At 42.6% G+C, this 17,059-nt stretch overlaps 1 protein-coding gene across 1 annotated transcript; it reads right to left on the bottom strand.

The window, feature by feature from the left end:
* Positions 1-209: 209 nt before the first annotated feature.
* On the bottom strand, positions 210-15,441 carry LOC141993804 (fetuin-B-like). The gene is made up of 7 exons (XM_074963479.1): positions 15,220-15,441; positions 11,241-11,351; positions 9,485-9,572; positions 5,543-5,709; positions 4,164-4,277; positions 1,472-1,561; positions 210-785 (listed from the first exon to the last, which is right to left on the bottom strand). Exons 1-7 carry the CDS (start codon positions 15,439-15,441, stop codon positions 210-212), a joined length of 1,368 nt encoding a protein of 455 aa, XP_074819580.1.
* Between the last annotated feature and the right edge of the window lie 1,618 nt (positions 15,442-17,059).

Below are 17,059 nucleotides of genomic sequence, written 5' to 3'. Positions count from 1 at the left end.
TGCTCTGCAACTGCCCTTCACTAACGCTCTCCCCTGTTGGGAAAAGCCAGAGTTTGACCCCAAATTCTCTTGCTGGAAAATGCCTAATAAAATTCCTTATCATAACCAGTCCCTAAGATCACTTTAAGCCAACACAACACCAGAGACCATAACTATAAAGAACATTTTATTAATTGAAAGTTCTTACATGTCAATGGGAAACATGAACTTCATTCAGTCACAGTTTGTCGTGGTGATACTGCTATTTTGACGGGGTTTCTGGGAAGCAAAGGGAGGATAATGGGATTAACAAACTTGGGCTCTCCTGGGCACGCATCTGATTGCAAAGGACCTTCAGGGAAAGGGAGAATGGCTGGGCCAGTAGCAGGCTTGGTCAAGCCTGGCTTTCCTTCTGACCTGCCTGTCACATCAGCAACACCATGTGTGTCTGGAAGGGCTGGCACTGGCTTTGCCTTCTCCGGGGGAACAGGCTGTCCATCTATATGTTCACTCTGATTTTCTGGTAAGGTGTGGAGAGATACAGTCTCCTCTTTAGCAGGGAGAACTTTAACCCAACCCACTGGTTTTTCCAGATGTGGGGAGAAGTGGCTGTCTTCAGAATGGGAAGGATGCTGATGCTCACGTCTGTGCTCTTGCTTATGCTCATGGTTGTGGGGGTGCTTGTGGGGGTGGTGGTTCTCCTTCCTTCCACGGTGGTGAGGATGTTCATGCCTTTCATCGTCATCTTGATCAGGTTTTTGAGATCTACCGCCAGGGTGCTGTTCCCGTTCTCCAAGGGCAGGAGCCTAAATTGGCAAACAGCAAACACATGCATATATTAAAGCTACTTAAAAACCTTTCTCTGATATAAAGAAAGGCTCAGACCTAGTCTGTACTCAGGATCAGTCCAAATTCCAGCAGTCAGTGCCAGCCATTGATGTAGATGCACTGGTGCAAACTCCTATGGTAGACAAGCAAAGCAACTGCAGTACCCGGGGGAGATTATCCTTGCTTGGAAGTGGGGTAATTCAGCTATTTATTAATTTCACTCTCCCTGTGTTATTATTATGATTGTTGCTTTAGTTCTGTAACTGTATTATTTTCAAATGCCTTATAAAGTGTTTGGGATACAGCTTGATTTAATGACTATGGGTATGCCTACCCTGCAATCTGAAGTGTGAGTGCAGCACAGGTAAACATATCTGAGCTAACTTTGATCTAGCTAGCTCGAATAACAATCGCAGTAAAGTCATGGGCACATGGACTGTATAAACCTACTCTGGACCCTGTCTTGTATTGTATTGCCTTTTTTCACCATCTGGCAATGATCCTCTTATCACAAGTTTCTTTCTGATTTGGCCGATGCATTTCCCTTATGCATGCAGTCCATTACTTTGTGAATAATCCTAAAACAGAATGATCAGACTTTATTCATTCCAATTTTATTTTATAAAGGACCTTTTTGCAAACTTTTAGTTAGATGGAGAAATACCTGTGGATTGTAGATTTCGCAGGATATGCTGACAAACTGATGATGATCAATTTGACTGTTTATTACAGAGCCTTTGCAGAAACCAGTATGCTGGAAAAAGAAATGGCTAATTAGGAGAAGTGAGCATCAAACCACAATGTATCACTAATATTTAGATTTTAACATTGTAAAATAGGAGATTATAAGAAACATAAGAATGGCCCTACTGGGTCAGACCAAAGGTCCATCTAGCCCAGTATCCTGCTTTCTGACAGTGGCCAGTGCCAGGTGCATCAAGAGGGAATGAACAGAACAGGTAATCATCAAGTGATCCATCCCCTGTCGCTCATTTCAGGCTTCTGGCCGACAGAGGCTAGGGACACCATTCCTGCCCATCCTGGCTAACAGCCATTGATGGACCTATCCTCCATGAATTTATCTAGTACTCTTTTGAACCCTGTTTTGGTCTTGGCCTTCACAACATCCTCCGGCAAGGAGTTCCACAGGTTGACTGTGTGTTGTGTGAAGAAATACTCCCTTTTGTTTGTTTTAAACCTGCTGCCTATTAATTTCATTTGGTGACCCCTAGTTCTTGTGTTTGAGAAGAAGTAAACAACGCTTCCTTATCTACTTTCTCTATACCAGTCATGATTTTATAGACCTCTATCATATCTCCCCTGAGCCGTCTCTTTTCCAAGCTGAAAAGTCCCAGTCCAAACAGATTTAGCTCCATAAATACATTTGCATAGATGTATAGCTAGTGCAAACTTTTGGCTTTTGTGCTGGCAAAGTTACCTAGGAGGACAGATTTCCCAGATGAATTTTTTTATCTCTGAGTAGGATTAGATGACATGATGGTAAAAATGCTGGAGCTGCCTGTGCACCATCTACACTAACTCTGTTGTTATTACCAGTGTGGAACTGCTTTGGTGATAGGGGACATTTTCAGAAAATGCCATTAGAGGCCAGGCCTAAAGAAGAGTATTAGATTATGGTTCTCAGAGAAAAAAATCTCTCTTCACACTGATCAAGGAAACCTTGGTAGAATACTGATAGTAACAACAGTGGGGTGCGTCTACATGGTGCCACAGTCCCGACTACAGGGGTCTGAACTGTAGAGAGTTCTAACGTGCTGGTCTCTAACTTCCTCATGTGGACCCCGCTGGGTGTGAACTAAAAGGTACCTAGTGTGTGTGAATGTAGTCCTGTTTGGTATGGGACTACATCAGTGCAAACTAGCTGCCTTTTAGTTCACGCTAGCAGGGTCTACATTGGGCAATGAGATCGCAACACATTAGAGCTCTCTACAATGCACACCCCCTGTAGTCTGAATTCCAGTATCATGTAGACAAGCCCTAGATTTATACATGCTGGTAGGTAGCACAGTTCTAATCTCAGTGCAGGCTGAGGTTAAGAGAACAGAATCGATTGGCTAATGTGCTAATTTAACCTTTCAGATGTCTTCAGGTTCCTTCCTCTAATTTCTAAAGGTTTTCTATATTTGACTTCTTGAGCACAATGTACACATATTGTGTGTGTATTCTTAAAAATTCATTATTTGTGGCTGCTTGTACAGAAGAAGCCCTTGAGAACTAATAACTTTTGCAAAGTACTAGCTGTTGTAGGAGCAGCAGTGATCTGTATGCTCCGTATGACTACGCTATGTATAACCTGTCTGCTCAAAAGGTCTGTTACACTTTTCCCCCACTCCCCTTTTGTCTCCTCTCCCTCTTTGAATGCCTGTGAAGTGGCTTTCCCCCTCCCCCTCCCTCCTGGAATGCTTGTGGGATGAATGGGCTGGTTGAACAGCTGGAAGATCCGAAGAGCTCCCAGGTAGACAAGGTGTCTGGGACTCTAATTAGGCAGCGATTACACACCCAATGCATGGACATTGTCTGAGGTGGAGTGTGACCAACCAGACGTGGCCAAGTCATCTCCAGTCGCAGGCCATAGGAACAGGTCCTTAAAAGGGGAAGGGGCCATGTGCTCAGGAGTGCACTCACAAGCTTGTACCTCCCGTGAAGGCCCTTCGCCTGGACCGCCTGGCCAGTGGTTTTTCACCCCATTGCCTCAGGAAGAATTACCTTCATCACACCGTTCATCGCGGCGCTGTAGGACACTTACCTTGAAGAATCCTGACATCTCCAGTGCCGTGCCTGTCCTGGGAGCATAAGTATGCGAGTGTGAGTGTGACCCCCCACCCCTCTTCTTTTGAGCTTAGCTATCAGTATAATAAATGTGCTGCTTTCTGCCAAACTCTGGTGGGTCATTAGTCCTCCCTAAGCTTACCAGCTGGCCCAATTTCAGGTAACACTAGCTCCTCTGCTCATTCTGTACTGTATTTTTCTGTGCCATTTACGTTCATGCACTTCTGGACAGTTATCCAGAACTTTGTCTGGGATACTTGTCTTAGATTGTAAACAATTTGAGGCAGAAACTGTTTTCAGTTCTGTGTTTGTCAAGCCCCTGGCACAATGTGATCCTAATCCATGACTGGAGCTCTGAGGTACTACATTAATATAAATAATAAATAATAATCATATATAGGGCTTGATCCAAAGTCCAGTGAAGTCAATGAAAAGACACCCATTGACTTCAGTGGGCTTTGGATCATGTTCATAAAGAAGAAAAACAGAAAAAGATAGGCAAAATGCTTAATGCAAAAATCATAATATCCACAAAGTTACGTATTTTTGCAAGCAGAATTACTTACAGCCAATTCAGATGGGAGGGGCTTGCACTTGGAGACATCAGCAATGGATTCATTTTTGGAGCAGGATGTCTCCTGGATTGTAAACTCTACAAAGTGTGAAGGACCAACGACCCACTGTTAAAGTTTTGTATGAAAAGAGAGAGAGAGAGCATTGACCGTTATTTTTAGCCTTTGCAAATTTGCCAGGAAGAGGAAAAGAAATTCATAATCCCAATCCTGCACCTTTTGCATTGAATGCAAAACTCCCATGAACAACAGAGGGAGTAGGGTTAGACTTCTGAGTTTGTTAGCTGTATTGCAGGAGAATATATTTTCCATATTCTCCGAATGCTGCCCGACAGCCTGATCCTTACCTTTTATACAGAATTCCCAGTGAAGTATCACTCTAGTTCATGCATCAGTCAAAGATGAAACTAGATTAAAATGCTTTTTTTCTTTTAAATACTATTAATAATTGATATTTACACAGAGACTTTCATCCAAAGATCCTCATTGTGGCTCAACCAACTTTCTATCTATAGGTTTCAGAGTAACAGCCGTGTTAGTCTGTATTCGCAAAAAGAAAAGGAGTACTTGTGGCACCTTAGAGACTAACCAATTTATTTGAGCATAAGCTTTCGTGAGCTACAGCTGTAGCTCACGAAAGCTTATGCTCAAATAAATTGGTTAGTCTCTAAGGTGCCACAAGTACTCCTTTTCTTTTTTCTATCTATAGGTATCACTTGACTCTGTCCTGAAATGCAGCCACTTCTGGGTTGGAAAATGGAAAAATGTAAACAGCACACAGTGTGTCCTGCAATATGCACAAGGTCAGACTAAGATGATCATGATGGTCCCTTCTGACCTTAAAGTCTATGAGTAACACTACACAACTGTTACAGACAGAGAGTGAAGACTATCCATTTGAAACTAATTTTAGGGAGTCAAGATATAATTGTGAGGAACACATGGAATTATCCAGGACACTGATAATTAGCACCTCCTTACTGTGCAATGATATGTTTAAGCTAATTTGGTGAGTTGCAGGTGTGCGCAGAAAGGGACCTCTATGCTACACTAAATACTTTATCATCTGTGCCTTTTGTTAGAGGTAGGCCTGAATCAAAAGCCCAGGGGGTGCAAATTGCCAGCAGGGACAATGAACTGTGGAGCTCAAATCTAGATCTGAATTTTGCAACTGTCTCTTATCTCTATAATAAGATGAATCAAAGCCACAGATCTACACAGCCTCAAACTTTGAAGGGTTCAGAATCCTATCCTGAACCAACTGTTGGTGCCCAAGCCCATCTTTGCACCTTATAGAGCAACTTGTAAAAAGTGCAGCAGTTGTATCAATGCTTTCCAGGGCCTAAAGCGGCCTGTGTGAATCTCAGCCTTACCTGCATTGAAGCTTTGGTAACGTTAAGGACAGAGAAATGATGAGCTTGCTCACTTTCCTTGTTGAATTTGGCCAGGCTCACAGCAGCAGTTTCCAGGTACTTGGGCTCCGTTGGACAGCCAGGGACTGGACAGTCAGGGCAAATCCGTAAAAATGAGCTTGATGGAACTTTGTAGAAAATAACAAATACACGCTGATAAGACAGGTGTCAAAACACTACAGTCCCGTTGACAGATATAGGTAGGTAGGTAGGTTGGAGTGCATATTTCATTCTTATTTATTTCTTTAGGGTTTCAAGCCCCAGCCCCACACATGCCCTTGGCATTTCACACAATTTCAAACAACAATATTTGATACAAAGGTTATCGCCGTTGATGAAGCAATTGAACTGTCAGGTGACACCCCCCCGCCCACTAATCCACCCCCACAAATCCACCTCATCAGCTCGCCCCCTCGCCAAACACTACCAAATAAACAATAGAGGGCTTGGCTCACTGTGGAGCAGCAATTCTCAACCTATTTACCATTGTGGGTCACATTTGCAGCTCTCTATGTGTTATGTGGACTGCATCCACACAATCTGTATACTACCAGTATGGGCCTGAGGATGTCACATGGTCTGCAGCTCTGTGCTGAGTAGGCCGCAAGCAGCCCGTGGGTTGAGAACCACTATTTGTGGGGGTGGATCATGGATCTAGTGGGAAGTCTCCATCAGCAAGGGTCCCTTAGAGCACCAGATGCACTTCAAAGTTTATTTCTCCTCCTGGAAACCGCAGAGAAGACAGTGGTGCAACAACCCTTGCATTTCCCTCGGGGATGCCTCCCATGCGCCCCACATGTACACACCATCCCCTCCTCACAGAGGGCTGTGGTCCCTGCTTAGGGTGACCAGACAGCAAGTGTGAAAAATCGGGACCGGGGGTGGGGGGTAATAGGAGCCTATATAAGAAAAAGCCCCAAATATCGGGACTGTTGCTATAAAATCGGGACATCTGGTCACCCTATCCCTGCTGGCAATTTGCACCCCCTGCATCAATGGGGGCAAATCAAACCCAGATTTTGGAACTTATTGAGAGGTGTCAATAGATGAGCCCAAACCATAATGTTCCAATCTGGGTGTTTGGTTCAGCCCATTATAGACCTAGGAGTCAGTCGTGAAGGTCAGATCTAGATACAGACACTGGCAAAGATCAGGAGTGTTTATATCTGTGGTTTGGTTTGGACTCATCTCTAGTGTGAAAAGTCTATTAGGGCAGATGCTCCAAAAGGAATGAAGAGAAATAACATTAATAATTTTGGGAGGGTTTGCTATCCCACGTCCATTGCTGTCCCAGGCCATATTGATTACCAGAGGATACATGCTGGAAATAATAATAATGCATTTCATTTTTCTGCAGCACGCTAGGTGCTTTGCAAAAATATTCAATAATCTCATATTGAAATATGAGAAGCAACGCATCTAGTGGTTAAAGCAGGAAACTGAGAGTGAGGAGAAAAGGGTTCTACTCCCAACTCTGTCACCACAGGATCTTATATAAATTGCTTTGTCTCTCTGTTTAGTCTCTTTCCCTAATGGTAAAATTGGGATTGTGATATTTAGCTGCTTTCGTAAAGCATTTGGAGGTCCTTGGATGAAAGGAGCTGTGTAGATGCAAATGAATTGCATTATATTCAAAGTGCCATGCCAAACGCACATGTAAAAAGTCTTTCATCCTCTTTTCAGTTCAAAGTCAGGACCTTTCTAGTTATGATGTGTACCCATGTTGCTCCTAAAAGTCCTCAAGATCAACAGCTTGTATCCTTCTGCCTTGAGAAAGTGAGGTAGGGCAGATGCCATTGAGAGAAAAATAACATGAAACACCATGATGCCGTTTTTACAGTCACTTCTCAGAGTAGAGCCACACTTTAAGTAGAGCCCTGCACAGATACAAAATTTGTATCTGCATCTGATCCATGATCCATAAAAATGGTCCCTGGATATCCGTGGATTTGCTGGGCTCTATCTTTAAGCATTAAGAACATAAGAACTGCCTATTAATTTTACTTGGTGGCCCCTAGTTCTTGTGTTATGAGAAGGAGTAAATAACACTTCCTTGTTTACTTTCTCCACACCAGTCATAATTTTATAGACCTCTATCATATCTCCCCTTAGTCATCTCTTTTCCAAGATGAAAAATCCCAGTTTTATTAATCTCTCCTCATACGGCAGCCGTTCCATACCCCTAATAATTTTTGTTGCCCTTTTCTGAACCTTTTCCAATTCCAATATATCTTTTTTGAGATTGGGCGACCACATCTGCATGCAGTATTCAAGATGTGGGCATACCATGGATTTATATAGAGACAATATGATATTTTCTGTTTTATTATCTATCCCTTTCTTAATGATTCCCAACATTCTGTTCGCTTTTTTGACTGCCGCTGCACACTGAGGGGATGTTTTAGAGAACTATCCACAATGATTCCAATATCTCTTTCTTGAGTGGTAACAGCTGATTTAGACCCCATCATTTTATATGTATAGTTGGGATTATGTTTTCCAATGTGCATTACTTTGCATTTATCAACATTGAATTTCATCTGCCATTTTGTTGCCCAGTCACCCAGTTTTGAGAGATCCCTTTGTAGCTCTTCACAGTCTGCCTGGGACTTTAATATCTTGAGTAGTTTTGTATCATCTGTGAATTTTGTCACCTTACTGTTTATGCCTTTTTCCAGATCATTTATGAATATGTTAAATAGGCTTCATCCCAGCACAGACCCCTTAGGGGACACCACTATTTACCGCTCTCCTTTCTGAAAACTGACCATTTATTCTTATCCTTTGTTTCCTATCTTTTAACCAATCACCAATCCATGAAAGAACCTTCCCTTATCCCATGACTGCTTACTTTGCTTAAGAGCCTTTGGTGAGGGACCTTGTCAAAGGCTTTCTGAAAATCTAAATAGACTATATCCACTGCATCCCCCTTGTCCACATGCTTGTTGACCCCCTCAAAGAATTCTAGTAGATTGGTGAGGCATGATTTCCCGCTACAAAAACCATGTTGACTCTTCCCCAACAAATTATGTTTATCCATGTGTCTGGCAATTTTGTTCTTTACTATAGTTTCAACCAGTTTGCCCGGTACTGAAGTCAAGTTTACGGGCCTGTAATAGCCGGGGTCACCTCTGGAACCCGTTTTAAAAATTGGCATCACATTAGCTATCCTCCAGTCATTTGGTACAGAAGCTGATTTAAATGATAGGTTACAGGCTACAGTTAGTAGTCCTGCAATTTCACATTTGAGTTCCTTCAGAACTCTTGGGTGAATACCATCTGGTCCTGGTGACTTATTACTGTTTAGTTTATCAATTTGTTCCAAAACCTCCTCTAATGTCATCTCAGTCTGGGACAGTTCCTCAGATTTGTCACCTAAAAAAATGGCTCAGGTTTGGGAATCTCCCTCACATCCTCTACCATGAAGACCGATGCAAAGAATTCATTTAGTTTCTCCGCAATGGCCTTATTGTCCTTGAGTGCTCCTTTAGCATCTCAATCGTCCAGTGGGCTCACTGATTGTTAAGCAGGCTTCCTGCTTCTGATGTACTTTAAAAAAAAATTGATATTTCTTTTTGAGTCTTTGGCTAGCTGTACCTCAAATTCTTTTTTGGTCTTCCTAATTGTATTTTTACACTTCATTTGCCAGAGTTTATGCTCCTTTCTATTTTCCTCACTAGGATTTAACTTCCACTTTTTAAAGAATGCCTTTTTGCCTCTCACTGCTTCTCTTAATTTGTTGTTTAGCCATGGTGGCTCTTTTTTGGTTCTCTTACTATGTTTTTTAATTTGGGGTGTACATTTAAGTTGAGCCTCTATTATGGTGTCTTTAAAAAGTTTCCATGCAATCCTTCCATGCTCCCCCAATCTTTTATTATAAGAAACATATTAAGAATAACATACCTGGCTGTAAAGTGCACTCATAGCTATGCAGGTGAACAATTTTCCTTGGCTTGTTCATGTAGAGGATTGCTTTGCACTGCCCAAAACTCTAAAGGAATATAAATATGTGCTGTGAATGTAGGCGGAATTTAGTTTTGGAACCTGTCAGTAGCCATAGAGCCTCTAAACAGTGCATTCTTCTTCATACATTTATATCATTCTTTACAAAGAAAGATTTTGAATTAGTGTTCAGCTGAGAATTAAGCAAGTTTATCTCCTGAAAAGACCTTTCAGAAATAAAAAGCCAGATCCTCAGCTGGTATAAATCAACATCATTCTATTGACTTCAGTGGAGCTATGCCCATTTATACCAGTTTAGAATCTGACCAGTAGGTTCAGATTCTCAGTTGGCCACTAAGTACGGCTGAGAAGGGGGAGCACAAAGGAGATGGTTTTGGCTCCCTGATCATAGGGCTGGTGCTACATCTGTGCACTGCCAGTTAGCTGCCCAGCCTCCCCCGCAGTTCTTCTGGCAACTGGGGATTGCTGGAGTGCACTGGCACATTTCCTTTTTCCTGGCTTTGCCCCCTCTATTGGGGACCTTGAGGGATGTATACACAGAGCCCAACCATCTGAAAACAGCTGGAGCGCAGCCCAGTGGAAATGTCCTACCCACTCCTGCTATCTTCCAGCCATGCGTCTGACCCTTTTCCATGCTATGTTGGCAGCAAGGAGGGAGAATGGCATAAAAGTCCGTACATCAGCTCTATGGCTCTGGAGGATCACCCTCATACTACAGTGAGCCTGGGTTGATTATGCTGGCTTAGCATGAGTTTATACCAGCAGTTTTAAAAGAATCTCACCCAGTATGTTCATCCTATCAGTGACTTTAAATGTTAATGCTCAGGCGGCCTCTTGAGTATTTCCCCTTGTGGGATCAAGGCACCTGCGCTGGGAGCTTCAGAAATCTTCTGATGGACAGTGTCCATTGGAGCCACTCGCCCTTCACTGTTTCTCCCTTTGTGGAGGGCTCCAGAGGTATAAAAGAGGTGGAACCCAACCGCCCATCAGTTCCTTCTAACCGCCAAAGGAGCTGCTGTGGTGGTCAGAAAATTTTTATTTTTGAATTTCAGGCTTTTGTTTAAAAAAAAATAAAAATTGCTTGACAAAACCAAAACATTTTGTTTGTTTGTTTTTAACCAAAACCTGAATATTTTCATCAGATGCTTTTAAAACAGTCTTTCATGCAAAATTTCTTTCCCATGAAAATATTTTGTCAAGAAAGTATTGACTGGCTCTAGCAGTGAGCCCAGGTTGCTTGCTGCATCCGTGAGGCTTAGCTTGTTGTTTGTTCTTTCTCTTTACTTTTTCAGGCCTCTAGTTAGTTAGATTGTCAGAACAAAGAATAAGCATTAAGATGAATAAAGTGAGTCTCTTTCATTCTTCCTTTGTCAGGCTATTTTCAGAGAAACCCGTACAGGGATTCTAAACACTGCTTAACTTGCATATTTACCAGGAGCTGCTTATGAGAGCTGGTTGGGAAAAAATTGTTGACATTTTGAATTTGAGAACTCTTATAAACTGGTTGGAAAACAGTGAAATATTTTCATGGAAATGTTTTAAAAATATTTTTTATTAACAAGTTTCAAATTTTTAACCAGCCAACTGCTTGTAAGAACCATCCGTGCAAGGAGCTTTGTTTCCTTCAGTAATAGCTGAGCCATACACTCCCATGTACACTTAAATCTAAAAATAAATAAATAAAATAAATCCTTACAGTTTCATGTATAGCTCTGTTCTTACAATCCTTCCACAACCTTCTGCTGAGTACGTGGCATTCGGTTTCTACCACATCCAAGGTGAGATAGAAGACAGAACCAGTGATTTTCTAAACACAACGAAAAAGGGGTTATGTCACAATTTCACCCATCACAAAGAAAAGGGAATAACAATGAGTGATGGACAAATGTCAGAAAGTTCATACAAGCACCTGCAAAAAAGCTGGAAATGTTGTGGGCCAAATCTTCAGCTAGTGTAAATCAGCATATGCCAGCTGAGGATCTGGCCTGTAAGAACATGCTGTCTTGAAATATTTCTAACGCTTCCAGCCCTCAGTGAGGTCAGAATTATTGCAAGAACAGCCTTTCTTTGAGTTATTTTCCCCCTTCCTGTTCTGGTGCCAGCCAGAACCCAAAAATGAGGATGAACCATGGTAATGGGAAATTGTTTTAAAAATAGTTAACAGAACTTTATGGTTTGGTTGAAATTTAGGTCTGTTCTAATTTTAGTGAAAACAAAAGAATTATCTACGGGTATGTTGTGTCAGTAAATAAAGAACGTATATTGCTGAAGTTTCCTAGCATGCATGCGGCATATGACCTCAGAAGCATTCTACGGGATAGAGCACTGGACTGGGACTCAGGAGACCTAGGTTCTATTCCTCACTTGGCCATTGGCCTGCTGGGTGACCTTGGACAAGTCATTTCCCTCCTCTGTGCCCAAGTTTCCCCATCTGTAAAATGTGATATTGATACTGATCTCCCTGGTAAAGTGCTTTTGAGATCTATTGAAGGAAAGTGCTGTATGAGAGCGAGGTATTATTATGGAAAGTGGCATCGCAGGCATCTCCCATGCTTTGCCATCACTGTACAGATACAATATCATGTTTATTTGCTGCTAGAAATGTTCCACTGGAAGAAAACCATCTCAATGGTCCACCTCAGGACAATGGATGTAGTGCGAGTGGGTTAGAGAATGCTGGTCCTTCTGCGGATGAAATCAGATGTGACTTTTACTAATGTGCAAGGCACCGAGGTACTGCAGTGACACGTCTTTAAAATGTAATGGCTAGTGGCTAATTTAGATTATAGATTAGATCAGTGGTTCTCAACCTATTTACCATTGTGGGCCACATATCCAGCTCTCTATGTGTTATGTGGGCCGCATCCACTGAATATATATATTACCTGTATGGCCCTGAGAATGTCACATGGGCCGCAGCTGTGTGCTGTTTGGGCTGCGGGTTGAGAACCACTAGATTAGACAAACAGTAGAACCAGTCAAAGAGTATTTGTCAAGTTCTGAAAATTTCAGTGTTTTTTGTCTCTGTGTGCCACACTTGGGAGCCAGACTCATTATTTTTGAATATATCTTGTCTTAGAAAAACATTCTTCTGAATATCACAGGTGAGCAGATAGGAATGGAGGGATGTACAGAGAATCTGAAGTTGGTATCTGAGCTTCCAAATTAGTCACCCAAGTATTTTGGAGCACACACATTCTGCATCAAACAGGTGTATTTGCGATCAACCACATGTTCAATGTCAGATATGTCTATTCTGTGAATCACACAGACTGGTTTTGAAGCTTGGTGAATTCAGGAATATTTAAGTGCTTAAATACAATCAAACTGAACCAAAATCCTTGTTTTACCCTGCCTGGGCCAGTTCTAGCAGACAGAAGGGCTATGAGTATACTGTACAGTCCATGTCAGTTTTATGTACTGACTTTCAGATGCATCAGCCTCCAGTGGGGAAAGGCTAGTTCAGGATTTATTCAGTGGCGAGCAGATCACAAAGCATTTCATTACCCTTATTTTTTATCTCATAAATAAGGTTATTAAGTGGGAACCTTTTGAGATCTGTTTAGTATTGGATAAAGCCTGATTTCTGTTTTCTACACAGGCATATCCCTTGCTTTGATTCTGCTGACACTAACACGACCAGTCCCATGCATGCTGGCAAGTCTTGGAGCCAGAAGGGAATTGGCAACCACAGGTCAGCAACTCTTTGCAGGGGTGGGGGGACCTGTTAAAAACAGTAAAAGAAGAAGGTAAATATGTTCCAGTATCCAATGATGACTTAAGATCTAGTTAAAAACCTGTTACTGAAGTACATTGATCATCATTTCTTAGGAATGAAGGGCCCTGTCCTACTCCCATTTGAGTCAATGGCAAAAGTCTTAAAGTAGGATCAAGCCACAGATCAGGTAGGGGCAGATTTGAATCTGAAGGCAAAGTGAAAATGTTTTCATCACAGGTGATGATCACAAACATGAGGGGGAAAGAGAGGGTATGGCTTTTCCAATGATTTAAATCACAGGCAAAGAGTAAGTTTCTCAACCCTTTCTGAGGAACAAAGGTGTCAGTGGGATCTATTAACATTTTTGAATAACATGACCTATTTGAATGCACTCTGTATGTTCCATTTTCACAGAGGCACAAATGTGATACAGTCTCATTAGTCCTGTTTGTGCTTTTGGCTCAGCTGCTGGATTTAGTTGATCTATTTTGCTGTTATATGCTGTGGTTTTGCACATTTTTTAGAAATAAAAGAGTAATAATCAGTAAAAATAACCAAACAAACCAGGACACAAGCTACTCCTTCAAGGTAAAGAGTGAAGAGGCAATGGAAGTGATGAGAGCCAATATTAAAAAAGAGGCCCAGATTCTCCCCTGTGCTGAGGCATGCTTTGCACAGGAGGAGGTAGATGGACCCATCAGGGAGCAAGTGCCTGATGGCACATCTGCAGCAGCCCTGTCATAAAATAGAGTAGCCTAGGGGCTGCTCTCATTTATGTCATCTGGCAGTAGGTCCCAGTGGACCATTCTCTAGCTGGGGATTGCCAGAGCACACTGTGCTCTGGCCATACCCACAACATACCTCTGATATGTCCATTGTGATGGAGTCAGTTCAGGGAGTAGCACCGGTAATAGCTGTGCTGATTCTATGCCAGCTGAGACTGACTCCATGTGGGAAACTCTCAACTGACCTGATCTGGTTGCTTTCTGGTCACTTTGAGCCACCTGAGCAGTGCAAAGGGTAGAGAATCTGGCTCAAAGAGCAGTGGAACATGTGTGCAACTTTATTGACCCAATTCCTGATCTCTGGCAGATAAATTTAACCATGGCATTTTCCTGTGTGGGTTGCTGGAGTCTTGGTGGGTAGGAAATAGTGACAAGTCCTAGTAGATGTGGGAGATCTTTAAATATCTGGCAATGGAATTTCTGTTCAGTTACAGCGCTATAGCCATTAAACAATGCAAGGGAGTGCACAGATACGATTATATCAGTGTGCAGTAGAGGAAGGGGGTGTTACTCCCATGGTTATACAGTGTCTTACATATTGGGGCCTGGCACACTGATCCTGTCTGTGCCTCCTTCACGTTATTGCAATTCAAACAATAATAAATAAAATAGTCACACACAGAGATATACTTTCCCCTTAGATCTAAATTTATTTTTAACTCTGATTTTTACCTTTGACCTGGTTTCAAAGCTCTCTTGGCAAGTCAGTCTTCAATGAGGTGCCCAATTGTATGTGAAAAAATTCCCTGGGCCCAATACGCTATTGCTTTGCACCTTGTATAAAAGCAAGTATATCTGAGCCAAGTGGGTGCACAATGTTATTAAATGACAATGATGGTGTTTCACTCCCACTGGACAGATGCCAATGATGGTACCAGGTGCATGGCCAGAGAGAATCAGATCCTCCTGCTTCCAATTGTCCTACTTGCTTTAAATTGCTATTGTGAAATTATTTCCATTCATTTGTGGGTGAAGTTGCCACTGCCCTGAGAGCCCTAGGAAAATTTAGCTTTTCACGTTTTCTACACATCAGAATGAATTCCCAACCTTTCTGAAATGTCTTTCTGAGCATTCCTTGGTTCAAACCCCCATTGCTAGGGCAACTGGACAGTATGCACAAAGTACACCCCCCTCCCCAGGACAAACGCGACCAGAATGAGAGGGTTCGTTACCTGGGGATGTTCTTGGATGCTGAAAATTCGATAGAGACCAAGCACGTAGCCTTCTCTTTGGTTGGCATTGATCTGGCGCAGAGCCAGATCTGCAGCTGCCTCTATTGCAGAGTCATTACACGCAGGGGAAAGTAAGAGAGATGGTGGTTCCATGACTGGAGGAGAGACAGCCCAGGAGCATAGCAACTGAATGCCAAAGAGAAGCAAAACGAGCAGGGTCATTCTGCTAAGTAAACCAGTTAGGCAGATTGGAAATGCTATAACCTCTGGGAAGCCACAAGAGAGAGGCCAGGGCCAGCCTGCAAGAATAAACTTTTGAAGTGGAATCAGGACTCTTTATATACTTTGTTGTCTCCTCAAACAACACACTGACCATCACCTTTAAACCTGCGTAGATGGCAATTGCAAACACCAAGTAAATGATTAGAAGGTTGTACATTCAGTGCAGCTGCTGATAGACCAAGGCCAAATTTTGCTCTTGGTTTCACATGTCCAAGGTGGATTTCATTGGGCAGTCCACATACATTTAACCTCGCTGATTAAAATCGGTCTGTATGCTGTACTCTGAGAGCAAGATCTGTTATAAAACCAAGGACCAAACTCCAGTTGACTTTAACAGAATCAGGATCAGGACCAAAGTTTGGGTAACTGAATTTACACTTTTTATTTTATAAATTAAATATATATAGAAAAAATAAAATAACAAGCCTTCGTAAAACGTACAGAGCCATCTGTGTTTGCAATGGAGAATGCAGACCTGCCTCACAGTAAAAGATAATATAATAATAGGGATATGGCCTAAAACAGGGGTTCTCAAACTGTGGGTCAGGACCCCTCAGGGGGTCACGAGGTTATTACATGGGGGTTCGCGAGCTGTCAACCTCCAGCCCAAATCCCGCTTTGCCTCCAGCATTTATAATGGTGTTAAATATATAAAAAAGTGTTTTTCATTTATAAGGAGGGTCGCACTCAGAGGCTTGCTATGTGAAAGGGGTCACCAGTACAAAAGTTTGAGAGCTAATGGCCTAAAAAGACCTATGGGCCATACCATGTTGCTTGTTTTTAAGCAGAACTCTCCACTGACTTCAGTGGGGAGTTATGATGATAATTCATTGCAGTGAGCCTGAAGTGCCAAGTGCTTCCCAAACATATAAACGGACACAGTCCCTGCCCCAACAAACTGAAATACTAGTGGTAGACATGACGCAAAATGAGAGCTACTACCATAGGCGGGAGAAGAGAGGAAGATGAGAGGACAAAGGTTACCCAAATAAGGTCATGCAGTTACATGCCTTGTTACAAAACACATACAAAGCAACTTCTCCCCAACTCACTAATATCCCCTTCCTGGGGCTGTTGCCCTCTTAGTCAGCCCACACATCCTTCTTCACTGACACCCACCCCACTACCTGACCTTCCCTGCTTATCCCTCATCCTCCCTGTCATCATCCAATCACCTCTCCTCACTATGCAAACCTCCAGCTTTACCCCGTCCTCTCCTGCCATCCCACTCTCCACCCTCACTCCAGTGACCACCCCAGGCGATTCGTCCTGCAAACATGCCGTACCTACCCCTGACAATCAGCACAAGTTCCCCGCCCCTCCACATTACTGCTGATTGTGAAGACTGCTCCCATTTCCTCCTCTCCGCTCCCCACATGTGAACAGGCACCTGGAATTGTCTCATTGTGGTGCTGAGGTGGAGGCAGGTGCCTATTAGCAGGACACCAGATAACCCCTATACTAATAAAAACACAGCGAGATTTCTGTTAACCATGGGCCAAACCCAGTGCTGATACGGCTATAAATTACACATCAGGTGTGAGCTGGCCAGAAACAG

The sequence above is a fragment of the Natator depressus genome, chromosome 9 (assembly GCF_965152275.1).
Source record: "Natator depressus isolate rNatDep1 chromosome 9, rNatDep2.hap1, whole genome shotgun sequence".
Taxonomy (NCBI): domain Eukaryota; kingdom Metazoa; phylum Chordata; order Testudines; family Cheloniidae; genus Natator; species Natator depressus.
The sequence above is the reverse complement of the archived record's forward strand: the minus strand, read 5'-3'. Positions and strand labels throughout refer to the sequence as shown.